Raw genomic sequence first — 27,306 nt, forward strand, 5'->3', positions numbered from 1 at the left:
ATACATTGGTTTCAACATTACGGATCTTTAATGGATTGGTTTAGGAATCCTACAGGCATTGTAACATTTTCACAGGTTGGCTACCCTGTTACTCAATAATTGTGACGTCTCCAATGTAATCGTATTTGGAGGTTATTGTTTCCTTTTTTATCTACTTTTCTAACGAAAACAAAGAGCACTATTAATTGGTAATGATATTATAAAAGTCCAGAATTTTTTGAAGCATTAGCGTAATCTGTTTAGGAGTCATACTACCACTTTTATCGTTCGTATAATAGTACACTTTACACAGTTCGATCAGTTTCGCTCGTCAGTATACTTTTCGCATTTAATGACTTTTTAAACAGCTAAATGGTATCACGTACTGTTTAAGCGGAAGTTTGTATTTTATCATTGAAGATATACATATTATCTGTATGTAGTGTAAATAGCTCTAACCTAACACTTCATAACAATACTCTATTTATGAATTTTTTTTTCGTACGTGCGTGTGTGTAAACAAACAGATATGGAAAAATTAACACATTTATGGAACGTGAATCAATTTATTACAAAATTAAATTGTTCACAAAGTAGAAATTTGCAAACGTTTTACATGTAAGTTGTATTTTATTTATTTGAATATTTATATATATTTTTGAGTAAATAAAAAATTGATTACATACTAAATAATTAATATTATTGTATATTAGAGAAAGATGTAAGCAGTATACGCATGGAATACAACCATCGTCTCAAAATTTTGGTCCTTCTGTGATGTGCCCATATTGTGGATCACTTTGGAATACTATAGATCATAGCATTAGATTATCACGAGGTAAACCACTTTCTAAATCCATAAAAAAAATTGTACACTCTATGAATAATGGTAAGAAAAGAATACCTGAAGTTCAAAGAAGTTTGGCAGAAAAATGTTTAAAAAATAAAATGAACAAGTTGGTACTTAAATGCTCAGTTTGTTCAAAAAGTACAAGAATATCTTTTAATAAACCACAAAGGGAAAAAGTACAAAAAATTAGGACAGAAAGTATTGAAAGATCAAAAAAACGGAAGAAGAAGAGGACCAAGGATAGGACAGCTGGCTTAAATGTTTCTGGAATTTCAAATTTGAATGAGAAAAATGTTCAAACCGAGGAATTGAAAGAAACCAACATAAAAAAAGTTAGGAGCACTGCAAATTTTATTACACCAACTCAACAGAAAATAAAAATGATTAATATAGATCGATTAAAAAACATAATAAATCAAGGTGCAACACCTCCAAAAAGGAAGAGTTTACATAGTTTCTTAACAGAGCTTTGTTGAAAATTAGTTTATTGTTAAAGTGTTTTATAAAATTTTCTATAAACACAAATTCACGTTTATTACATAAAAAACATCTGTAACCCTTTTATACATAAACCAAAAAAAGAAGATAGCGAGAAGAATAAAAAAGTTGATATTTTAGTTTTCAAGTTCTATACTAAAAGACTGATTACTTTTATACATTAAATACTAAACAATTTTCAATCTTTGTTTACTTTAATCGTCAATAATTGTTCTCTACATCACTGTCCATATGATAAAATAAATACACTATACATGATGTATTAGAAGCGGAACTCACGTAATGTCGTTCATTAATTATTACCCATTTATCACTCCAGCGGAATCTCCTTCCGTACAACCTGTAAAACGTCCATACATTAGATGTCACGAATAAAATCCTCCCAATGGTACGAAAAATTACTATTCATTTCAAGATAAAAATAAACAGAATGTACGAGGATAAAACCAAATTCTAATCCACAATTGCAGATCTCTATTTTTTGGCAACGTGCAGGCGCGTGCGCGTCACCACGTCGCACTTTTCGGTTGCGAAAGTCATGCGTGAAGGTCTACTTTCGTGCATTTCTTGTTAATTCGGTCAGTGTGTCGGGGCAGGAGTACAGGAGAGGAGTTGTTAGTCACCTGAATGCACGCCTCGAGATAATCCCGCTCGGACATTTCCTGGTCCTTCGCAGGGGGAACTTTTCCCCGACGGCGCAGCTCTTGCTTGGCATCGTTCAAGTCAAAGATCGCCACGGGATCCAGCTTGCCCTTCAGTACCAGGCCCGCCAAGTACTCAATGTAGTGCTGCCTGCGGGGAAAAGTACCCAGAATTTAGTCGTGCAATGCACGATGCCTTTTCATTTACCTCGATCAAGTCCCTCTTGTAATGTTCCGGATCACGACCGTACCAATTCGGGGGCAATTTGATCCCCGCACGTTTCACGCAAGTCTCGAGATCGTCTACGTTTAACAAGGGAAGCGGTTCCAGTTGGGTCTCCCGGATCTTTCGAACTAGGTATTCGATATAGTGGATCCTAAATATTTGAATATTTCGTTATGATAAAAGTACACTATTTTTTTAACATTTGCATTACTTTTTATGGACCAGTGTTGGCTCAAAGCTTAAATAAGTAAACATTTTTATTATATGTTTTCTACTTCTTTAAATAGATTTGTTTTTCTTTTTGTTTAATATAGTAACTAGTAAGTATTAGAAAGGAGATCGATAACAACGAAGGTCTCAAAAGCATTATCTTTTATTTTACTCGCAAGTTATATCGTTTTTTCTTCCTTTTTTAATTTATCTTATTCTTAGTCATTTTTATTCTTTTTAGCCCTCTAATATGATAATTTGTACGAGCTTTTTTTCGTATAATTGCAACGGTACCTTGGTTTCATCGAGAAAGGTATTCAATTATAAAAGTGGTGGTCGTAATAACGGCGAATGCATGCAGAGTTACGGGGGAACAAACAAATTACCTGCACAAGCCAGCGTGTCCCACAACGACATCTGAATTGCATACCGCATCTACAACACCGGTGGGAGTTTCTTTCTGCAATTGCACTTTGCACTTGCGCTCGCCAGCCGGACCCTCTGTGTCGTACTCGATTCCATTATCTCTTAACAGCTGTTGCAACTGCATGGGCTCCTTATCTCGAAGATAGAACAGACAGTTTCGTGGATGGTGTGCGTGAAGGCCCAGTTTCGCGCAATACTGACTGACCGAGCATTTTGCTCCCATCATGAATGCCTTTCCGCAACCGCAGCAGAATTCGTACTTGCACTGGCTACATGTAAAATGCATACAACCTACGAAAAAGTATCATTTTCGGTATTTATCGTTAACATTAATCAGAAATTAGTATTTCAATTAAGAAATATCTTTTATCCAGAATTAATTGCCTACTCGACTGATAAAGATATTTGAAATACATACAGAAGTTACACGAACATGAAATCCTGCATCGGTTAATTTAGGTAAGAGTTATTTAAATTTATTTCTGGATTATAATAGACTGCGAATATATAAAATATCCAAAGTATGTAGAGTATTCGTCACAATTTTCAGTAGGTGAATTAAATCTATATTTAGCTTCTATTTCTTTTTATTCCTTTAAAAATGTCCGCAGTCTAATGATAGCAATGTATTTCAATATTTCAGGGAAAATTCATTTAGCAATTGTTTGAATACTTTATACTTAATTGAATGCGTCGCCTATGAAAGCTCTATTCTTTGTTTAAAGTTAGCAGCATTTTAAGAAAAATTCATTGCAATTCAAGTAATTAAGGCTTGAGAGCTAGTTGAAATACTTTACCTCCCCTAGACAAGGAGTAGCGAAATTTGCATTTAGGACAATCTATCCCATTATCCGCAAGGTGCTTGGCTAAGCCAGCGGCTTGATTATCCGGGTCATTCTCGTCTTTCCAAGCAGCAAATTGCTCGCACGTAATTCCTTCGTGCTGTTTCTCCCACTGAAAGTGAAACCACCGTCAGAGAGGATGTTTGTCCGCGCTTGCGTAACTTCCATTTAATTTTCGCGTAATTATCAACATCAGCACGTACCGGTCTTCGACACAGTGCACACGTGACTGATCGACAATCGGGACATATTAATCTCTTCTGATCCGGATCCGCGTAAAATCCGCTTGAACACTGAAAACAACACACATGACGTTTCTCCAATCGTCGACTAAAGAGGATTGTACGGTTTATATAGAAGAAACACCTGAATGCACCACTTAAAGTTTGGATCTTGCATTAATGTTCTGTCTCTCAGCTTTCTTTGGAAGAGTTCATGAATCGGAGGATCTAGAAGTGTTTTCAATTGTATGTCCAGGTTACTGAAATATTCTAACACCTCGTCTTCGTTGGCGTCTTTTAGGTTTGGCTCCTTACAAAATGGACAAACTGCGTCGGTGATATTTCTGTCGCTGATTTGGATGGTGAAGTAGTTCTTCGCGCACTCGTTGCAGCAACGGTGCACGCATTTCAGCATGGACACTATCTGGGATTAAAAATGTGTTTTAATTCAATTAAAATTCAATTATACTGCGAATATTCATGGATATTTCAATTTCTGTGTACATTATCAAAGAACTAGAACTCAAACAAGGGTTTCATTTGAATATTCTAATCTTTTCAATGTTATAAATAGTACTTAGCATATTTTGTATACTCTTACGTGTTACAGTCTCTCTGTATTCTATATATTTTTGTAGGCTTCAATCTTTTATACATGCAAAAGATAAGTTTTGTATTCTAAGATGAAATAATGGGCATTGTATTGTTTCAAGTACCTGACTCATCGCAAAGCGACCTGTACAAAGTTCGCATTCTTGTTGCAAGAAAGCCAATGCCGATTCTACGCTGGAACACTCTTTAGCCGCATGAAGAGCCTCGACGTCTCCAAATTTCAAGGCCAGCAAACTAGCGGCCACTTCCGCCTCATCGTAGTTCGACGCTTTTCCTTCTGCTAAGAGACGTCGAGCAATTCTCTGTAAGTGCAGAGGAAATTCTCACAACATTTACTTTACAGAGAATCATTTCATGGATAATCATGTCATCGACACGATTTCAGTGACACCGAATCGTGACCACGATATTTAGTCATCGACATATTTAGATTACCGGCAATCATTTCACCGACAATGTTTTCTTCGTCACCGAGCTTCGTCGACGATATTTACATTTGTGTCGTCGATTTCTACCGAGTACAAGAATTAGTCGACAACTATCAATCGGTGAATCGTTGATTGACAAGTGTTTTATGTTGTGTTGGATAGGAGCGAGTGGTAGAATCGGTCACGTTACTCGCTTGCACAAACAGGTCTAGACCAAACCAATACCAATTCGTGGCAGGGGGCGAAGAGAATCCGATTTTTGGTCAAAACATATTTTTTTAAATCTGCTCCAATGTGCTCTGGACTAGATTTCTTCAAGCGAGATACAATACCAGAAAACAAGTTCGTACTTTGCCCGAGTTCACTGTGAACAGTTTGTCGAATTTTGTGTCGATTATCGATGTTGTCTGTCAAAGTTGTTCCTGATAAAGTTTAGTGTTGACCAAGTTTGGTGTCGGCGAAAACAGTGTCGGTCAATTTTGTGTACATCAAACAATACGGACCTGATATGATAATTACACGTATATCACATCCATTTAATATGAAAATACGATTAAAAATAATACCGAAATTATGAGATAAATTATGGAATTTTTGAGACTTAGGGTAAAGATTGACGCACAGAATAGTATACAAGGACAATGGGCATGCAAAAATACGATAAAAAGATACTACACCAACGTCTAGAAACGAGCTCTGCATATTTTTAAGGTAACGTCGTCCAGTCCGTGAATAAAATATTAATATCGTGTTTATTTGTCACGGACAAACTACTGAAAGTGACATTATGGAACATTAATACGTAAATGAACGATCGTAAAGAATACAGAATGACGAACACGGAATACACAATGACAATAAACAATTAAAAAATTGCTCAATACTTGTGTTCTTTGAAGCACGTTAAGAGATGTTGTTTTATTCCCTGGAACGAAACGATCGTGCCGGAAGAGAGCGTGTTATTCGCGTGCGTTTAAATTACTATAAAATCCCCGAAAGCATCCGACAAATTGGATGATGGAAAAGTCGTGTTCCACGATATTAAATTAAACTCTCGGTGTGCTTTCTTCGCGGAGCGCATACAAACCTCGAGTACGTTTTCGCGTGTACACCACTGTTCTGTTACTTTTTAATTTAAACACACAGCGGAGCAACGCGAAACAAAGCGACATGCTATACAACAGCAATATTAGTCACGGGGAGAAACAAGAGGAGTACTTACCTCGCGCAAACAGAGAAAGAGCCAACTGTACGCTAGTTGGGTGGAAAAAAGAGTGTGCTTAAAAGCTACAGTCAAAACAGGGTTAAAATTTTAAAGGGAGTCTGTCGGGTATTTTTTCTCTCTTTTTTTCGTGCGATTTTTTTTTAAGTTTCATCCGCTGTTTCAACACTTTTGATCGAGCTGTTTGTAGACATTGGTCTGTCAGCGGCAAGTACTGACAAAGTCGACAATTGATTCTGACAACTGACGTCTACTGACCTCCCTCTCCGTTTTGGGAGATCCCCCTGTCTTCAAGTTGCCGCTTCTACTTTCCACGTATTCCCGTTCCGTATTTTCTTCGCCCTCGAACCGACGGATACAACTGGCCACCAAGGAGAATCGTTTCTTCGATGTTCCTCCCTGATCTACCCCTCTATCACAGCCTGTGCTCGCTCTACGACTCGCTTTCACTCGCTTGTCGCTCGTACGTCTCGCTTTCGTTACCTCAGTCTTAGGATCTGTCTTATTCTGCCCGTTTTTACCAGAGTTATCGTTCATCTCAAGTTTCCCCTTTAGTTTACCAGGCTTATCCTTAATTGCGTCTGTGCTGTTCTTTAGTGGTATTAACTGTTCTTTTGGTTTTTTAATGGAATGAGTTTTAAAAGTGGTATTTTTTAATGTCTCTTTGGTATTGTTGTCTGAATTTGTCATTTGCTTTCGTTGGTCCTTTACGTCAGTGCTATCAGCTCTCAGAGTTTCGTCCTCCTCAGACGAGATATAGTTTAGTTCTTTATTATCCATTTGTTCCACTTCTTCTATTCCTTCTTCTTCTTCTTCTTCTTCTTCTTCGAAAGAAGAGTCTTTCACGTTCACGCGAGTTTCACTGGAATTAGAATCTTCTTGGCTGTCATTATCAGTTATGTATTCATTTTCAGAATCTTCGAATTCAGAGTCGGATATTTTTGCTTTTATCGCGTTGATTGTTTCCTGTAGCATGATTTCAGCATCGGTTAACTCTTCGATGCTGTCCGACGTGCGATCGGAAAGCTGCTTCCCCGTTTCTGATATTTCAGATTCCGTTGCGCTCTCGAAGTCGGAAGTGGAAGAGTCATTATCAGAAACTTCCTCCAGCTCGTATTCTTCGCTGGAAGTGGTATCATTTAAATCCAATTTCTTAGATATCGTTTGATCTTCGTTGGACCCAGTCACGTCTATTTCCTCGTCATTTTTCTCCGATGCCATCGCTGACTTCGTTTTTTCGCTCCTTTCGCAAGTCTTCGCCCGAGTGATTGCAGTTTTTATCATTAGCGTCTTTTTGTCATTTAAATTTCCGACTTTATCTGGCTCAATTTTTCGCTCTGCTCTGATCTTCGAAGCGCTTTCGGACGAACTACTTTTCCTTGCTGTTTGTTGGGTAATCGATGGTTTCGCCGAGGTGCTAGTTAACTCGTCACCGGATGCCGCTTTCAGAGATTGCTGAGAACTTTTTGGAGTCTCTTGCACTTGTGGAAGTCGACGTCTCGCTGTGAATACGGGAATCCTCGAAAGGAAAGAATGTTTTAACGTGCCGTTCCCTTTCGAAGATTTTTTAGCCGTCATTCCACTATTTTTATCGTTAGTCTGTGCATTCATAATTGATTTTTTAATTTGTTCACAACCTTTGGACAACGTACTCAAGATTGTCGACTTCCTTTCCGGAATCACTTTCTTCTCCGTCGATTTGGAACCTTTTGAAACTTGCTTCTGTCTAGTATTAGCTGCTGATTTTGTTTTATTTATCAAACTGTTCGATGGAACGATCTTTATGACTTTTGCGATTGTTTTTCCTGGACTTCTCCTTTGGTTCGACAAAGTCGATCTTCGAGTTATTTCAGCCGCGGTATCTTTCGCCTTTGCAATCGTTGCGCCTCTCGGGCTAACTTTTCCAAAATTCCTTCTCGGTATGCCGGTAGATTTTTTAACGACTTTCACGGGAGACCTCCTTCTGCCGACCTTTTTGGCAGGAGATTTGGATCTCTCCTTGACTGCAACTCTCGAGGTAACCGTCTTATCAACTTCATTTGCATCTACTTCATTATTTTCAACGTCTACCGCGCTTTCTCCCGAAATCGTCACGATCTTGCGTGCTTCGGTCGCGCTTTCTGTTTGCAATTTCGCCGTCTCAATCGGTTTTACTTCGTTCTCTGATGGACTTTCTAGAACCTTTATTGGCGCACAATCGTTCACCGCTAACATGGGAGATTCCATGATTTTAATCTCTATAGTTTCAGGTACTCCTGGAGGAACATCGTTAATATTATCGACGATCGAACACTCAGTCTCTGGATTTTTATTATTGGAATTAACGCTTAATTCGAATTTTAATATATTTACAGAATCTTTAATAAATAATGCAGCATCTGCTTTCTTATCTTCTTGCCTTTCATTCCCTTCGATTTCACTCGAGCTTGGAGGATATAAATGGGACGCGTTATTGTTCGAATCCTTCGTGATACTTTCATCGTTGCAGGGAATCGAACTGGAAAATTCGTTAACGTTTCCAAGCACGTTAGGAACGATGTAAGTTTCGAGATTCGTATCGGTCAGATTTAGCTCGACAACTTGACTTTCTTCGTTCGAGTTCGATGCATTATACGACATATCGTTATTAGGAACAACGAGGTTCTTAGGAATGTTGTTAGTATCCGTAGAATTTAGCTTGTTAACGGCAGATTCGGTGTCCAAAGAATGCGAGGTCAACGAGGAACCGGAAATACGAGGGTCACTCGAGATAGTTACTATTGCCGGTTCGATATTCGCTATTGCTTCGCAAGCTGTATTCGCCTCGACCTTGTTCGAAATAGAGCCAGAAAATATTTCTTGGCCATTCTTTTCTATTTTTGACTCGTTGTTCGCATCGATTGTTTCCATCGATTTGTTTGAATTATTTCGTTCCACGATCGTCGAAGAATCTTTTTTTATCTCTATCAAAGAGTCTTTTGTTACATCGTTATTTTTTGTAGGAGATACCGATAGAGGGTGATCGTCTTTGACAGGTTTTAAATGAATATTAATTTGTTCGCGAGTTTCTTTAGAGTCGACAGACTTACTTGCTGAAGTTATTGGCGAAGTATCGATTTTGTCGTTGCTCTGGGGAATGTGACATGCGACAGAGATAGACTGCTCTACTTTTTCAGACACATGCAAAACTGCTTTCGAAGTTTCGTGTACGATTGTTGTTGGTTTGTTAGGAATTTCTTGAACCTTGGATTCTTGGGTTGATTTGGGAGTATTAGTGTATGGCCATTTGGGAACATCGCGTGGAATAGCTTCGAAATCCTTCGAAATTTCGTGGATACCAAAGTTAAAATTTTGAGAAATCTCGTCAACAGTTTTTAAATCTTTCGACATTTCCTGAATGGAAATGTTGGAGTCATTAGAAATTTCCTTTGAACTAGATTTAGAATCTTCTGAAAATTCATGGTTGGCGATTTTGGGATCTGAAGATGCTTCTTCGATAACAGCTTTCGAAGTTTTTTGGCTAAGTGTTTTGGAGTTATTGGATATTTCCTTTGAATTAGATTTAGAATCTTCTGAAACTTCATGGTTAACAATGTTGGGATCTGAGAATGCTTTCTCAACAACTGTTTTCAAATCTTTCGAAGCTTTTTGGCTAAATATTTTGGAGTCATTAGGAATTTCCTTTGAATTAGATTTAGAATTTTCTGAAACTTCATGGTTAGCAATGTTGGGATCTGAGGATGCTTTCTCAACAACTGTTTTCAAATCTTTCGAAGCTTTTTGGCTAAGTATTTTGGAATTATTGGATATTTCCTTTGAGCTAGATTTGGGATCTTCTGAAATTTCATGGTTAGCAACTTTGGGATCTGAAAATGCTTCTTCAATAACAGCTTTCGTATCTTTCGAAGCTTTTTGGGTAAGTATCTTGGAATCAGTAGATATTTCATGTGAACTAAGTTTAGAATCTTCTAAAACTTCATGGACAATAATATTAGAACTTGAAGAAGTTTCGTCAACAATTTTCAGGTCTTTCGAAGATTCTTGAATAAGAATTTTGGATTCGATAGATGTTTCATCTGAACTAAATTTAGGATTTTTTGGAACTTCATGAATGGTAATTTTGGAATCATTAGGCATTTTTTTCGAAGTAGCTTTAGGATCTTCTGAAGCTTCATGGATAATAAGTTTGGAGTCTGAAGAAGCTACGTGAAGATCAGTTTTCGAATCCGAAGAAGCTTCCTGAATAGGAATTTTGGGATCATTAGATACTTCATTTGAAGTAGATATAAAACCCTTTAAAACTTCAAAGATTATAGATGCAGGATTTTTCGGAGTATTAGGTATAATGTTTTTAGAATTTTCAAAAATTTCTTCAGTAAAGGTTCTATTTTCCGATACATCATGTGTGACGATACCAGAATCCATCGAAATTTCAGAGGATTTAGGATCACTAGGAATTTCATCGATCTTGGAATCTTTGGAAGTTACAACACTCTTAGGATTTGCAGAAATTTCCTGAGCTATTTTAGAATCTTTTGAAGAATCTCGAATAGCAACTCCACTTTCCTTAGAAAATTCATCTCGAGCAATTTTCGAATCTTCCAAAATTTTACACTCAGAATTTCTAACAAGATTATCCTCAGAAATTTTCTGCGATTCAATTTTAGAATTTTCGGAAACTTTGTAATCTACAGAATTATTTTCAAAGTTAACTAACTGAGAAGATGCTGCTACCTGGGTCACGACCGAATTAGTATGATTATTATCATGCGATATACGATCAGACATAACATCCTCAGATCTTCTATTGTCAGTCATCAAACTGCCATCAATTAATTTCACGCGGTTATCATCGCTAGGTCGAGTCTCGATGATAGACGTTTGCATGTCGGATGATTCACACGTTCCCGAGTCACATGCGACCGAGGATGATATCTTGTCCGATAATGATTGTGCGCCAATGGTCCCGTTGTGTCTCATCGAGCTATCGCTTATGAGTGATTCGTTGTTCAAAGATGCATTGTTAAGTCGAGGATCTTTGATGCCGGTCACGGAAGAGTTGCCAGCTTCCTTTGACGATGATCGTTCATGAATAGGTGGATCGTTCCATGTATGGATTTCCGGATTCGCGTCGAGATGATAACGATGAGATGAATCGACTTCTACCGAAGATACCTTTGATCTATCACTGGTGATTTCGTGTACTGGACCTGATAACTGCTCAGAATTAGGTACCTTGTCTAGCTTTTCATCGCTGTTAATATTATTCGCGGCTTCTGGCGAACTTACTTTAGTTATCGTTGTTTCAGGTTTCTCTCCACTCTGCAACAGTGTTATCGTGTCTCCTGGGACCCGATTCCCGTTAAATTTCACCTCCATTGTCGCTCCTCCTGCGCTAGTATGCGAAATATTATCGCTTCTTTCGTTTTTACGTACCGTTTCGAGATCATGTAGCTTTTCGATGTCAGTCGCGGTCGTTTCGGCTACATCCGATACAAGCTCCTCTGCATTTTCGACGCTTCCCAGAGGTACATTTTCATTCCTGCCAAACCCAGTTTCGCTGGAAGCTTGAAAAGACGTGGAATTCTGATCTTCTGTTACAACTTCGATAACGTTCGCTCGATCGGTCTCGTTGCTCGATTTCTTCGACGACAGCATTTGCATTGCCGATATGAAAGGGCCCAGTAATTGCTCTGGCAGCGATTTCACGGCAGATAACAGTGCCTCCACGGTGGCTACTTGCGTCTCGTTGCCTTCTGGACGAGCTTCCGGCGAGACGTTTTCAGAACTTTGATCTGTCGAGCCATTCTCAGCCGTAATTATCGGTGATTGCGCTTGTTCGATAACGTTGCCCGATTCTACTTTCGTATCTTCCTTTATAGGCCTTAATTTATCCAATGGTCCCGTCGTTTCTTTACTCGTTACGTCGATATTCTCTGAAATCCCCGCGTCTCCGTTTTCGCCGGAATTTTTAAAACTCTTAATTAATTCTGTAGAAGTTGTTGCCTTTTGAAGGGACTCTTCGCCTTGTTCCAACATTTGGTTTATTAAGTCGGCTCGTTCGATTCCAGTTTGCGAAGAACCTCGAGCCGATTCGGACGTCTTCGATACACTTTCGGGTAAACCGTGATCCGATACGTTAGATCGCAAAGGGACATTCTCCACTGAAGGAGAGCCTTTATCTACTTGCACAGCTCTTTGATGAGGATCAGAAGGCTTTTGGGATGGCGATTCGTTTTTCTCCGAACGCGACGAAGAAGCTTTATCTATTCCTTGGATGCTTTGACCGGCGTCTGAAATCTTTTGAGACGTCGTTTCGCTTTCTTTTACGCGTGAACCACCTTCCTCGCCCTTTACCTCAGCTACTTTCAAACTCATCTCCACCGTTTGCTTTACATTCTTTTTCGACCTGGTTACATCGCTCGTTTTGGCTTCTGCTTTATACAATGATTCTTCTACTATACTGGAAGACGAGACACTAACTTCTTCATCTACGCTTCTACCTTCTTTTGTATCAGGAACTGAGATCTCTTTTATCTTTTGTTCACTCGGATTCTCCTTTAACAAATTTTCTGATTGATTAGGGATGTCTTTCTCAATTACATTTATCGAAATACTGATGTTTGGGTCGTTGTCCTTAGGTACAGCAGCTGGATCAATATCCTCAGGTAATGTGGGTTTAGTTACATCGATATTTTCTTTTTGCAACTCGTCCGATCGAATTTTTTCATTTTCTTTCGTATGTGAAATTTTTTCTATCGTTAATTTTTTTTCAACGTTGATCTGATTCTGGTTTAATAAATTTTCTGATAGATTCTGAACTTGTTCTTTAATCACCTTTATAGTGGAATTGTTATTTTGGTCTTGTTTTTCAGTTATAATGGACGTATCAGTCTGATTAATTCTTATTAATTTAGTATCGTCTTGATTGGTTCGTTTTGGTTCCTCGTTCTCCACTGTTTTAAGAGTGCTGGCTACATCGAGGTCTTGTACGGCCCTTGGGACCAGATTTTTATCGATTAGAACGATTCGATCGTCAGTGTTAACTTGATACAGATTATCAGGCTTATTACCGAACGTATTCAGGGGGTCTTTGTCATGTTGCCAGTTATCGGTCAGTTGTCTGAGGGCTGCCAGTTGCTTTTGAAAGTCGGCCTGCAACGCGACGAAATTTTCTACGATTGGTGACATTACCTGCTTCCTGGCTTCAGCGTCCGACACGTTGGTAACCTGTTCGGAACCTCCCGTTCCACCACCGACCGCACCTGCTGTATCTGAAATTATTTCAACTCGATCATCGTGAATGAAAAGTCAAGAACGAAACTATCGCTTTGGTAAAACGAATATTTATCAAATATAAAGATTTATATAATGAAAAGTTCGAGGATATATTTCTATGATACTAGGTAAAATAATCAAAGGATTCCTATTATGCACGATTTCATTATACCAATCAAACAAATAATATGATAAGGATTAATTTTAAGAGGATTATTTAAGAAATTTAAAATTACTTTTTAATTATGAAGTAGTACAATACATCTGCGATTTTATTATACAGGCTATACTTAAAAATTATTCAATCTGTTTTTTATTCGATATGATCAGATAATTGATACGTAATATTTACTGACCTTCCCGCGGTGCAGCCTCATCGTTTTCCACCCCAACCGGAGGACCCCAGATTCTCATCAAGAACGGCTTGAGCTGATTCTTTTGCAGCTCGAACAAAGCCGCGTCCTCGGCACCAGAATTATTTTCCAATGATTTCACCACTTCCGCCATTGCGAAGTTGCCTTTCTTCATAATTTCCTCGCACTGTCAAATTTCCGTTTCATTTTTCTCATAATAAAGTGCAACATACCATTCGAAGATTAAAGAAACTGTTTCAAAAAGACGGTACTACTTTCCTTAATTTCACTAAATCAACAAAATTCAACTGACGTGCTACAAGTTCATAGTCAACTAATATTCATATTAATACGAGCTTCTTTCGCTTCTGATAATTACAGATACAATTTAAATATTGGAGCCGTCTCTTTGTTGCAGTCCTTCAATTCGAAAGATTCTAACGAAAAATACGTCTAAAATTCTTACTTTTAGCTGTCTACGTTGAACAGCCATGGCGACAGCGTTCCAAACGTCTCCCTTTGTAGCTCTCAAGGCCTCTTTCGCTTCGATGGCGGAAAGCACCCCGATATTGTTTTCCTTCAGTTCTTTTCCCTGAGTAGTAACTAAAACTTGTACAGTTTCCACCAAATGGGGCCACTGCGTCTTCAGCCAGTCGATCGGGCTACTTGCACCCTGTGACAAGGCCACCTGAACATCATCCGTGGAATAACCGTGCTTCTCGGCTTCCCTTAGAAGTTCCACGATCTCCAAACCTTGTCGTGTCAACGTTGAAATTCCCTGTGAACTTGGGCCAGCTTCGAAGAATCTTGGTTGGCTCGATTCCTGGAACACGAAGAATAATTCGATTGACGATAATTAAAATAGACTTACGAAGGGTGCACACGTCAAAAACAGTTGTAGGAAGGTCTCATCGTCGTAAGATGCACTTTCTGCAGAGTAACAACGAGAAATGAACAATCTTACAGGCTTAAGACTATATTAAGGCTAGTCTAGAACAATCTATAGCACGTAACAAAAATTTGTTGTTTATTAGATTAATGGTCACACAGTCGTAGAGAAATTTGAATGGAGAGAATATTTTCTTAGAAGTTCCGGTTGGAATGATAGGTAGAAGTTGCGCTGTAAAAGGTTGTAAATTGTAATTCCTGCCTACGTTCACACCGAGGCTACGAAACTGGCACAATCGAAATCGTGTGTTAAATTGTATTGGAGATTAGATCGGATTAGAAACCAATAGCTCTCGAGGGATAGCTGTCAAGTTTACCCTGGAACGGTAATAAAGGTGGGTGGAGTCGACGGAATTTCTTCGTGTACGATCTCTGCTGGGACCGCTGATCAACTGCTGAAGATACTGCTCCTGAATCGTTCGCGGATACAGATCTGGACTATTGGCGAATCTAGTTTGTTCCTGAAACAGACGCTCGGCATCCTTTTTATTAATTGTAAGTCGTTTTATGAGCTTGCTAGGTCTTTGGATGTATGTACTTTAAATGCTTTGCGTTAACGCTAAAATTACCATGTTTTTAAAGTGACGAGGTTTTCTCGAGTTCTATTGTTTTTGCAGTTATTAAAAGATATGTAATTGTCTTTGAAAAAATTACGGCTGACTTTTATTCAAGTTGCTATTTATTTTTAATTATGGCCATCCATATTATGAGACAGGAATCGATCATTGTAACGTTTGAGTTACATTTGATAGTTTACAAAAAATATTTCAAACGAAAGTTCATTGGTATTAATTCAAGAACTCATTTTGAGAATATTTTTTAGTTAATTCTAATAATCTACTTCTAACATTTAAGAATATATTATTGGTAGTTCCAGTGTCAAAAATCGAAGTGCGCATTTGTTAGTCATCTTCCAAAATGATCAATCAAACATCTTTCCCAATGAGCTTGATAACTTTTAAAAGCCAAAGATAAAACTATTGTAACTCGTTTTAAATAATCTTAAATATTTGAACTACGAGACTTTTGTTTCGATAGAAGAACTTGAATATCTACATATTAATCTTTCGTATTACCTCCGCGTCGCTGTCTTCATAATATAATAATCCCTTTGAGGTGGATGCAGCTCTTACGAATCCAGCGCTACTTCTTGCTGGAGGATAGTCGTACGTCTGAAAAGTATATTTCATATCCCGTTCGTGCTTCTTTTACCTTTTACCAATGACCCATTTTGCGATAAAAAAAAGATGTCCTATTTTCCCTTACTTGAGTGGAAATGTTCTGAGGAGGAGGAGAGGTTCCAGTGGAAACTGAATGGCTTTTTGGAATTTTCTCGAGCATTGGTCGTTTCATTGACTCTTCCTCATTTATTTTCGAAGAAACGATATTGCTTGGAGCATCGGTGCTCTTGGTCGTCACTGATATATCGTTTGCTATCAATGTAGGCTCGTTTCTTATCACTGACGAGGATTCAACGATTGATTTCTCTGGAACTATCGCAGCAGAATCTTCGTGCATCGCGGAATCTGTAAATTTAAGTAATCAGGTCATGTTCTAGATGTTAATTTGGTAATACCGTGGGTAACGTTGCGGATGTTTATGCAAATTCATATTTTCATAGATAAAAATTCGAATCCACGCAAATATTTGTTTCGTTTATCAAAGATTCTTTTGGATATTTTACACATTTGTATATAACCGTATCGTAGGTATTCTATGCTTTCTTGCATTTCCATTTTTGTATAAATACATAAGCATCCGTAGTCTCTTTTTTACGAATATTTGGAATCTTAGACTTGAATTAATGAAAAACGTCATTCTGATGCAGACTGTTACCTTCGTGAAATTATTACGTATAAATTCTCACAGTACAAGGAACGGGGCATTAGAATCATCGAAAATACAAACAGGCAGGGTATACATATTATTTTTGTTACTTTCTAAGGATTTGTATATTTAAAAAGAAAAAAAATTTGTTTACAAATATGAAAAAATTAAACATTTACTTTCTGTTAATGATATTCAACTTCAGACCAGAGAATGTTAAGATCTTCAGGACTTACAATGAGAAATAATTCGACAACGAATTCCGGGTGGAAAGAACATCAGCCAAATGCACGCTCATGCTTGAAACTAGCTCCTCTTGAATGAATAATAATTGCGTCAGACATGATCTTAAAAAAAAGAAGAGAAATGAAAATGAACGAGAGAGTGGCTTCATTTCAAATACGACTATGCATTTGGTATCCACTGATCGTGTAGGAAACACTTTTCATGTCTCTTTATTATTCATCCAAGGATATACATCGACAAAGGACAATCGTATCTTTTATTCAGCTGTTTCTTTAATTTTTGTAAAAAAAAAGGAGGTAGGACAAACAGAGTGCATGGACCGAGGGAAAAAAGGAGAAACACTCAAGAAGAGAACAGGTACAATAATTCTAATCACTGATTCGACTTGGTACCAAACGAAAAGCTGATTTTACGCCTTGCTCTACCTTTGTTCTTTGTGGAACCACTATCCCCGCTCTCTTCGCTGTTTGAAATCTTTAACAGGCTGGTCCTCTTTTCCAGATCAGGACTAGGGTTGCTAATGTTGCTGGACGTAGTCGCTAATTCATTTTTAGGAATCTCACTCAAACCACTTTGAACATCTTGATTTTCTTCGCTACTTGGTGGCAACGCGCTGCTCCTCGTTTTGCAACAAACTACGCAGACACGATCCTTTAAATCGTTTATGAAAGTACAATGCTCGCATGCCCATTCTTCGTTAGGAATTTCCATCGTGGTACTCGTTTCCTCTTTCAGTTTCTCATTTTTCGGCGACTTGTTACGTTGATCCACACTCGTTGATCCATGATTCTCTTCTTTGCCTACCGATGGTGATCTCTCTAAATGTTTACTTCTTTCATTTTCCATCTTCTTTACTAAAGCTTCTTCCCTTCTTTTCTCTTCTTCAATAAATCGTCTAACTTCCCGATTTTCTGTCTCGATATATCGCCGAGCTTCTTCTTGATTCTTATTCACAGATCGCGTCACGTCTCGATCCTCATTTTCACGTATCTTCCTAGAAACCGATTCACGAGATGGAGTTTTTCTAATACTCTGACTATCAGAATCATGAGGCGACATTCTTCTAACAGAAATTCTCTCTGCTTCTTCCATTTCTTTTCTCAACGAAGACTCTCTTCTTGAGACACTTTCTCTATCACGCGAAGCTTCACGACTTCGTAGATTCTTCGTAGCACGTGGTACATCGTCTTCATCCCTAATGGATCGTGAATTATCAATTCTTTCTACTTCTTGGATTCTTCTAGAGGCTTCTCTGGAAGGAGTTCTTCTGGTAATTTGTGTGTCACTGTCTATAGAGGACCTTCGAGAATCTCTACGAGAGGCTCTTTCGAGATCGTCCAAACTTACTTCTCTTCTCACAGAGGAAGCTCTTCTTGGAATCATCTCGTCGTCCCTTCGTCGAGGAACCATCTCTGATTTGTCGAAGTGATCGTCAGAAGAACTGGTTACTCTAGAGCGTGTTTGTAGCGTGGACCTTCTGTCTGAAGAGTCATCGTCGGTGCTTTGTCTACGACGGTAGCTGCCGTTTTGAACGCGATCTAATCGCGAATCCAGCTTGGAGAGCCTGCGTTCGTCTTGGTCATATCGTCGTCGTGAATTTAAAGTGTTCTTTTGAAATTCGTCATGGTTCTTTGGTGATGTTGGATATCGTTTGATAGAGTGACTCTCGGACCACTGATCTTCTGTACTGATCATTCTTTCTTCTGACATTAGCCGTCTGTAAAATATCGAATTATTATATTTAAAATATTCCAGAATCTTTTTCGTAGAATTTGCGACATTTAGATTGTGGATATTTAGACAATTTCATATTTTTCTGGAGATATCTAAAGAGATGGAATCTGGATTTCTTTTTCTATGATACGGTTTTACACGAGCCATTAAACTTATAAAATAATTTAATGAACATTTCAATTTTAATAAATTTCCATCTCTATATTTTACAATTGACAAAACTTTCGTTTGTATTTCGATTGTAATTAACTCGATTAAATAAAAAACAAATTTTGTTTTAAATATATTGGAATGATAATTTTACATATTTTTGCATATCACGTATACTGCGTGCATTTTTCCACCTTTGAATTTTCCACAAACTCATAAACATCCGCAGTCTACTAATACGAATTTCAAATTATTAATCAAATTTCTAACTTACTCGCGACGATTTCTATTTAACAAATTTCTAGACCCATCATCTTCGTGGTAGCTTCTTTGCCTTGTACTCCTAGACACACTTCCACGTCTGGTGCCCCTAGAACTTTTAGAGAGCCTGTCGTCGAAATCTGATTCACCAGAGTCTTCAGAACTAGCGTCAGACGGTGATCCCTGCGATCTTCTCGATCGTGATCTGCTAGCTAATGATTTCCTAGATTTCAGACTTGGTGATGGCGAGACTGCTCTCGATCTTCTGCTGGATTTCACGCTCCTTGCTGGGCTATGTGATCTTGATATAGAACCCGGATAGTGTGGTGGAAGCATTTGTGACGGAGGGAATCCCATGGGATAACCCCACATTGTTGGGTGATTTAGACTCATCGTGGAACCACCCATAGTCATGTCCCATGGTGGATTCGGTGGGTACCACATTATTGGAATACCTCCAGGACCTAGATGCGCCATTGATTGAGCCTACAATAAAATTCAATGGTAATTTTAATTTAATATGAAACGATAAATGTTTAATCTTACTGATTAATTTTACATTATTAACTCAAGAATATAAATATTTATAATTCTTACGGCCGATAAAGCTCTTGTTTTTTCCTAATAACGCGTTCGATTATCGTTTATTAGAGCTATCGTATTATAAAAATACAAATTTGGAAGATATGGGAATTTTTTTTATAATTTTATTAGATCTTAATTTGTTTCCAATAGATTTGTGGCGGCACGGGCCACGGAACTTTTCAACGGCTCCGGATGCAAAGCGCGACGCCGCCAAAGCGCAACACCGACGTGCCCAATGTACCATCGATATCTTCACACTCTTTCCGCCGAATTCTCGGAAGAGCATACACGTGCCAGCACTGGCGGCACATCTAATGAATGCACGCTAGTGGGGGATATCGATGGGCTACGAAGGGAAGAATCTGCGCGATCCGAAACAAAAGGGCAGTCAGTCTGTCTTACGCCATTAAATGTGTAACTCCTCGGTAATATTTGCATAGCAACGCGTCGAATGATCTCTCGGTGTCTATCGTTATTTGTTAGTTGTTACCAGTTGTCTGTTAAGTGTAATTGTTAATTGTTAATTGTTAACTCTGATTGTTGATTAGTTCTAAATAAACTATTGTTCGTTAAAAACACCAAGAGTAGTTCCTTACGCACCTATCACCATACCACCTCAGATTTAATACAAATATCTTCACACATTTATCTCGATACATGACATATATATCTTTTTATTAAAAAATAAATCTGCATTTGCATACGATCAATTCAAAAAACAAATTCATACAAAAATTTCTTTGTATAGTTTCAAAATAGAGACCACGTCAGCTAATGGGACGACATTCATTTGTGATGTTTAGTTTAATAAAATTACCTGATGCATTCCTGGACTCCACATGTGTGGCGACGATAAATCGCAAACACTGGCCGATTGCATCATAGATCTAGGCGGCGGCGGCGGTGGTACCGGAGGCGTAAGTTTCGGGCTGCCTACGCTCAGTGGCCTTGTATTCAATGTATCTCTCGAAATATCGGAGGGAGGATGCCTCCTTCTGTTAGCATCCTGCGCTCTCATTGCTTCCTGATATTTCCTGTACCTTTCCTGAATATTCGTATGTGTGTTAAACAATTCACGTTTCTACCTTTACCAGCCATTTTACACGTTTGTTAAATACATATCTCGTATTACTATTTAATACGGAGGCACACTATCAAAAAGCACTTAACAGATCAAGTACTGTATAATGCGTAAATGTTTCAAATATTAATTAGTTATTTTATAATACTCGATGAATAGTAGAAGCCTACTAAATTACCGAATAACGTTGCGGTGCACGTAATAGTAAATGGTATTCGATGAATAATAGGTTGCATTCATTAAACGTCAAGCACTACTATTGAATAATAGGGGAACGTGTAAAATGTTCATTAAAGTTTTCTATTAGATTGGTGCATATGAAATGTCGTTCCTATGAAATTCGAATTTGACGAATAAATACGACTTGTTAAATTTTGTTCTACCGTCAATTATTAATCACATCGACTGTTTCACTTGGAAAAATCAATACCATCCCCCATTCCACCAAAGATCTTTCAATATACAAATCGTTTTAAAAGAAGTTGTAACAGCTACAGTATTCTAAGAATTTTTAAATTCTAGAACCGATAACTTTTATATGTAAACCTGGAATAATGAAACTAGTTGATCATTGAAAAAGTATATTGTGTCGAATTGCATACTGTAATTGCTTGAATTAAGTATATGTGTATAAAAATCTATTATTTGAACAAATAACATATTATACGCACCAATTTAATGTTACGACAAGAATAGTTGACGAAATAGTTTACCTGCAGCGTAGACATTTTGTCAGTCCCTGATCCTGATCCTGTTCCATCGTTGGTGATAGTATTTACAGACTGCATGGATTTCGACACTGTTTTCGTGTCAAGGGTGGCTGACAGTGGCCTGGTGGTGTTTGGAAGAGCTCGCTTCAAGCTGTCGACTCTTTCGATCAAGGAGAGATTCGTAGATCCCTGGTTTTGCGTCGATTTAGCCTAAGCGCGAAACCTGAACTTTATTACATGGCCATCGTTTGGAAACGTTGTCGTATTTTCCATCATGATTGTTGAAAACGTTTTCTGTGTTTCTTTTTTTCGTGGATAGACGACGATGGAAAAAGGTATTCGAAAGAAGAAGAAGATGGCGGGTGTTCGCGGTTGAAGGCAGCAGCGCTAAAATTAAATTGCGGCGACGTGCGAGGCTAAATCGATGATAAACAAAGCGTTAGTAGAAAAGAAAATAAATTAAACGATGTCCTCGACGAATCGAGAATGCTTGCAACTTAAATAACGTGAACGTAATAAATTAGACTTCGAATAAATCGATTCTTAATTCTACGTTAGCGACAAAGAAATGGCGATGATCAGTGTCATTGCTGTAAGCTGAAAATAATTATCTAATTTGTGTAACAACGTGTATTTTTAGTGAATAAAATATATGCATATAATAAAACGATGTTTTAGTAACGGTACGGGAAATACGAAACGGTGTATGACGGTTAAATCGAATCACCGTGTTCACCGTGCTCTGCCATATTCACCGTCGTGCCAGTCGCTCGAAGACAAAAGCACGAGCATACAAAATTTGCATAGTGCTTCCGTAAATTGTGTCAGCACGTATCTTTTCCCGCCGTTACGTTATTATCGACAGAGTTGAAAGAGTGAACAGGTATCAGTGAATACGGCAGTAGTATTTTTGCGGTAACGTGGTGTATTAAGAAGAAACAACGTCGATATACAATAATAAAGATCTCTATAAAATCTGTCGATGTATCTGTGGAACAATTCTTAGATGACTATTTAAAGCTCGATGTGACTGACGATGTTCGATTAACAATCTTCACGGTGCCTCGGTGTGACGTGTTCTCTCGCAGAAATCAGCGAAACTGGCGCCGCTCGAAGCGTGGTACAGCTAACAACTAGTAAGAAGCAACATCTATTCAACAAAACAACATTCATCGATAAACGACTCGAGGTCACAGGAGACAAAGTTGCAATTGCTCTTTGTGTTACAAGATTCGTGATCTTCGCAACTTGGTTTCCGTTGATCCCGATACAATCCGCTAACAATCGTCCGAATAGATTCTGGATCTGAAGCTCAAAGGTACCTAGTATCGACAAGACGTCGTCAGCCTGAAAGAAAATTCGCGGAAAGGGATGAAAGCTTCAGGCCAGGTTGCATCCTACCTGAGCGCTCTTGCGATTTCTTCTTGGCGGTGGGATTGGCGGCGGAGACGATACATTTTCTCCTTTTGGCGGTAGAGGTGGTCGCGTTTTCGTCGCTAGATCGGTCAAGATTCTTCTTCGTACGTGGTTTTTTCTTTTTGGGTGCTTGTGGTTCATGTCATCGCAGGCTTCGCAATAATTCCCATTGCAAATATCGCAACGGGCGAAAACGTTCTCGGTGCCACATAGGGCGCACTTGTACGTCATGCCCGGTGTCGAGGACTTCTGTGCTTGCGGTCGGGTCGGAAATTCGATGATCTCGTAGTCTGGGTCACCACAGTCTCCGGAGAGCGATGGCGGTGGGACTTTCGGTGGGGTCGGTGGTTGGCGTTGCTGCTTCTGCTCCGCATCCTTCTGCTGTTGCGCCTTTTAAGGATGAAAAATTGCGTATTTAAGATTGATTGAAAGAAAAAGAAGAGATATTGACGGGAGAGTTACGCACCAGTACCCAGTGGGGCATGGACCTTGCCATGCGCAACCGGGTCGATGGGTTCGAGATGGCCATCGGGCGCCATTTTTCAGCTCCCGGGTTCTGTAAAACAGATATTTAATAATTATTGGAAGAACCTCGAAGAATTTCCACTTGAATTCCAATATAATGTTTATTAGAATTATCTATATCTTAGGAAGTATATACATTTTTACGTTAGCGGTTATGAGAGAAGTTCCCCTAATCACAGTTGTTATTACGCTTCTCCAATGATTTTTATCCTTGTCAGATGAAAATACATTAACTTTCCGTTGAAGTTTTGAGGCGCACGTGTAATGATATATGTATAAAGCTCAATCCAATTGACAGTTATCATTTATTCAATTACTTAATGTTATATATTACTTAAAAGTAAAATTAGTGGAAATTTGTATAATATATGGATTGGTCCAGGACACCGTAGAAGTAGTTAAGAGTAGAAAAAATGAAATTGATAAATGCAATCGCCTGCACAATGAATCTCTTTAATTGTTTGTATAGGTGCGATGCATTCTTGCAGTCTCGAATTGGGATGACAAGCTGGCAGCATCGAGTAACTCGTGTTCAGCTGCCAAGCTGTACGTGAATTCATGTCATCGCACCTTGGACTAGGTGTCTGAGTAGAGTGACTTCGCTAGACAAGATTTTTCGAGTGGATCCTCGAGAAAGCGTGACGTCACACGGTTGATTCTTCGCCGGAAGAGGCCAAAATCGAATCTATTTTTACGAGGAAAAATCGTGTTCCGCGTCTCGAAATAAAATCGAGCCACGCGACGCTATATCTCTTCGCGTTGACTTGTATACGTAAAATACATAAATATCGCACCGCGATCCTCTCAAATTCATTCAACATTTCCTCGATATTTAATCCAGACCTTTTGGAATTTATTTTAATTATTTGCATTTACATTTTTCGTTTTTACAACCGTTTACAGGGCAAATATATTTCGTTCGCTAATGAATTTATGGATTAAAGAAAGAGGGTTTTTATAGTTCATCAATTTATGGTTTCGTAATTTCGAATTGTATTAAAAACATCGAGGTTTACGTTTAGCTTCACACTCTTTTAAGCTTTTTACGCAAGAGATATATTTTATTCGTTTGTGAATGGAAGGAAAAGTATTGCTTTCTTATTTTCGAATTGCATTAAAAATTCTTAAAGAATAACAATTTTTTTTTATTAAAGAAGAGTAATTCCGCGGTTCCAGCCTTCGCGGCAGCATGAGTTCCACATGCATGAATTAGTCCCTCGAATTAGAGCCCTATATCTTTAGAACGTTTACCCCTTCTGTTCTTCTCGACTGTCCACACTCTTTTGTTCTACTACGAGAGCAACAAAGCACCTAATTCCCAAGAATTGTAAATTTAGATTCTGCCACGATCATCATAAGAATATTCTGTCTCAGACAAGAGTAGAGATAAAAATTTTGACAAACATGTGAATTTCATCCGACATGTTAGTTAATTTTAAGGTGAGAATTGCCTCGATAAAAAGCGAACGTGCTACACGAAACTCTATTTCCCGACAAAATTGCAAAAGTCTACAAGAGTTGGTCACGTTCCAACTTCTAGCTCCTCCCTACCCACTCGAGTTTCTTCTCCAAACATTTTTCTAACTACGTAATAATATCCCTTCGCGAGCCTTATTATCTTCCATCTAACGAGCAAGCATCAGTTTCGATTTTGTAGTGAAATATTCATCGTGATCGTCATCCATCACTTCGAGAAATTTCAAGACCAATTATAGGAAGAATCGTACGGAAAGAAACTGATTATTCCACACTGACACGTGTCACAAATCACGCAGACCCCGGAAACCAGCCATAAGTACATAAAACTGCGTCTCCAAGTCCGATCCAACTAAATTAGAACGCTATATATATCCATTCCTCTTGGTGGTTTCACACGAAGCGGAATATTCAGATGCTTTCGCCGCGATAGTGTCACCGAGCTGCACGCCTGTAAAAGCGTAGCTAGCATCGCGTGTCTTCATAAACAATCCGCTTTTCAATCCCCGGTTTCTGGTCTGCACCGGAAGAAAAAACGTGGAACTGCACGTGAAACCCACGGAAACACGGACACGAGCGTATATCCTCTCGTGTCTTCCGCGGTACATACACACGAAGATTCGCATCGATTGTGCGTCTTACGATGCACTTCCGTTTCACCTCGCGAAAGTAAAACCGGTGAAATTCGCTGGTTTATTCTCATCGATTCTGTTTGCCTCTCATCGCGCTGCTTCGTCTCTCGATCGCTTTAGGTTTACATCCTTTTGGAACGATTGAGAAAATTTAAGTTTGCTCGATTATCTGTGCTGTATTTTTGTGTTCTAACATCATCTTACATCACGTTACTATGCAAGTTCGACGATGGAAGGCCTAATGCTTTCCACAAACTCCTATCTTCTCAAGCTTCTTTAAAATAATCACGGAAATGTAACATGACATAAATCTCTTCGATTGTTGCCATAGGTGTAACGAATTTTCGTATTTTCGCATTCTTACATCGTCACTACTTTATGCAACCTGGATGCCGCTATTTTATGCGAGGGGGAGACCTAAAACTCCCTAGAGTTTCATTGAAATAATTACAAAAACGTAACGATGAATCTTTTCCATTGTCCGCATCGGTACAGTGCGTTCTTGCTCCATCGCATCAACACTTTTCCACACAGTTTGAACAAGATAAAGCTTATAGCTCTCTATATAAAGTTTTTATTTCCTCCAAAAAATACATTCTTCCGCGAGAGAAAGAGAGAGAGAGAGAGAAAGAGAGAGAATTTGGGAGAATTTCAAGGCGTCGACGAAGAAAAGAGTAGAATAGGGTAAGATGGTGGAAGTTGTACGCGGTGGAGCGTTTCCAGATTGATGCACCGTGTTATCGGCGAGCACGTAGAAAACAAAGGACGCACTGTGGGCCCGGGATCAGGGAACGTCACGCACGGGCACCGATACGCGGCAGATAATGGCACTCGTGAAAGGAAGATCGACACTCACATTCATGTGGGACCTCGCGGAGGCGATTTCTCCGGTTTTCCTCGGGAACTGGTCGTCACGGTACTGGCTGCTTCCGACCGTTCGGCACTGCTCGTCGTCTACAAGAAGCTGTTGCATCGCCACCAGCCGAAATCTATTTCCGTAACGTTGGCTCGCTGGACCGATGCCACCGTTTTACCGAAGTCTCCCCGTTCGCGTAAATATATCGCGACGCCGCGCGCGTTTAGAAGCGTTAGAGCTGGCACTCGCTCGACAAAACCCAATGGTGTCTTTGTACGTTCTTTAGAGACACGCTATATAGAGGGATCTGAGCTTTTTTGCGCGACTGCGAGTTCCATCGGGAATCGTGATGGGAAAATTGGGACAATTCGTGTGGGACGTTCGTCGGAGATTTTGTAGGGTGGAATGGAGGAAATACACACACGAGGGTAACTAATGGTGCAACTGGGAAAAGGGTGGTTCTATGGGACAATATGAGTCGAACATGTGGAGTAAGAATTTTTTGTACGAGGCCTTGTTTGTGGAAAACTTGGTTTTAGATATCTGTTTGACACATTGTTATCGATTATCTAATGCAATGTGAAGATAAATAAAAGATATAAAGATATATGATATAAAATACAAAAAGGAATATTAATCTGCGATGAGACCAATTAAGAGATATAGTTATGTAAATGTACGCTTAGAGAAGACAAATCTAATAAGTGACATTTTTCGTTTTTTACAAGGGCGATTTTAAAACTCAATAGGTCAACCAACCTTCAATTATATCAGGACTGTGCTTCGATTTATTTTTGAAACTAAATATACATTTTGGCTATCTTGATGGTTCTAAAAATATGAATTGTCGTAACATTAGCTTTTTTCCTAAAATTTCGTAGGTTTGTCATCTATTTTAAGATATTAGGTTGTTCCAAAAGTTCCTTTCCATTTGCTTATCCATTTTGTTCTATTACTAGCGAATGGATCATACGTAATTCAATAAAATAATATGAAAATGTTATGCATTTATTATTTCCTTATAAAACGAAAGAAATTTTTGAGACAACCTAATATTTTGGATTTAACAGACTTTTCTACTTTTCGAGTTTGGT

At 38.7% G+C, this 27,306-nt stretch overlaps 2 protein-coding genes across 4 annotated transcripts; one reads left to right on the plus strand and one right to left on the minus strand.

The window, feature by feature from the left end:
• Positions 1-79: 79 nt before the first annotated feature.
• LOC117162954 (uncharacterized) lies at positions 80-1,601 on the plus strand. 3 transcript variants are annotated; one of them, XM_033344939.2, is made up of 3 exons: positions 80-188; positions 507-597; positions 693-1,601. In XM_033344939.2, exons 2-3 carry the CDS (start codon positions 509-511, stop codon positions 1,303-1,305), a joined length of 702 nt encoding a protein of 233 aa, XP_033200830.1. In that variant the 5' UTR covers positions 80-188; positions 507-508; the 3' UTR covers positions 1,306-1,601. The 3 variants fall into 3 exon arrangements, with proteins under 3 accessions (XP_033200830.1, XP_076474884.1, XP_033200827.1); XM_076618769.1 differs by having other exon boundaries at positions 99-414; XM_033344936.2 differs by having other exon boundaries at positions 100-597.
• Positions 1,503-26,364, minus strand: LUBEL (Linear Ubiquitin E3 ligase). Its single transcript, XM_076618770.1, has 22 exons — positions 26,213-26,364; positions 23,190-23,279; positions 22,709-23,113; positions 21,311-21,517; positions 20,334-20,561; positions 18,945-19,417; positions 17,212-18,503; positions 15,980-16,239; positions 15,790-15,885; positions 15,031-15,195; positions 14,232-14,588; positions 13,769-13,952; positions 9,836-13,408; positions 6,414-9,433; positions 4,610-4,807; positions 4,039-4,317; positions 3,876-3,965; positions 3,628-3,784; positions 2,791-3,121; positions 2,220-2,345; positions 1,951-2,119; positions 1,503-1,667 (listed from the first exon to the last, which is right to left on the minus strand). Exons 1-22 carry the CDS (start codon positions 26,327-26,329, stop codon positions 1,638-1,640), a joined length of 11,847 nt encoding a protein of 3,948 aa, XP_076474885.1. The 5' UTR covers positions 26,330-26,364; the 3' UTR covers positions 1,503-1,637.
• Between the last annotated feature and the right edge of the window lie 942 nt (positions 26,365-27,306).

The sequence above is a fragment of the Bombus vancouverensis genome, chromosome 5 (assembly GCF_051014615.1).
Source record: "Bombus vancouverensis nearcticus chromosome 5, iyBomVanc1_principal, whole genome shotgun sequence".
Lineage (NCBI taxonomy): Eukaryota > Metazoa > Arthropoda > Insecta > Hymenoptera > Apidae > Bombus > Bombus vancouverensis.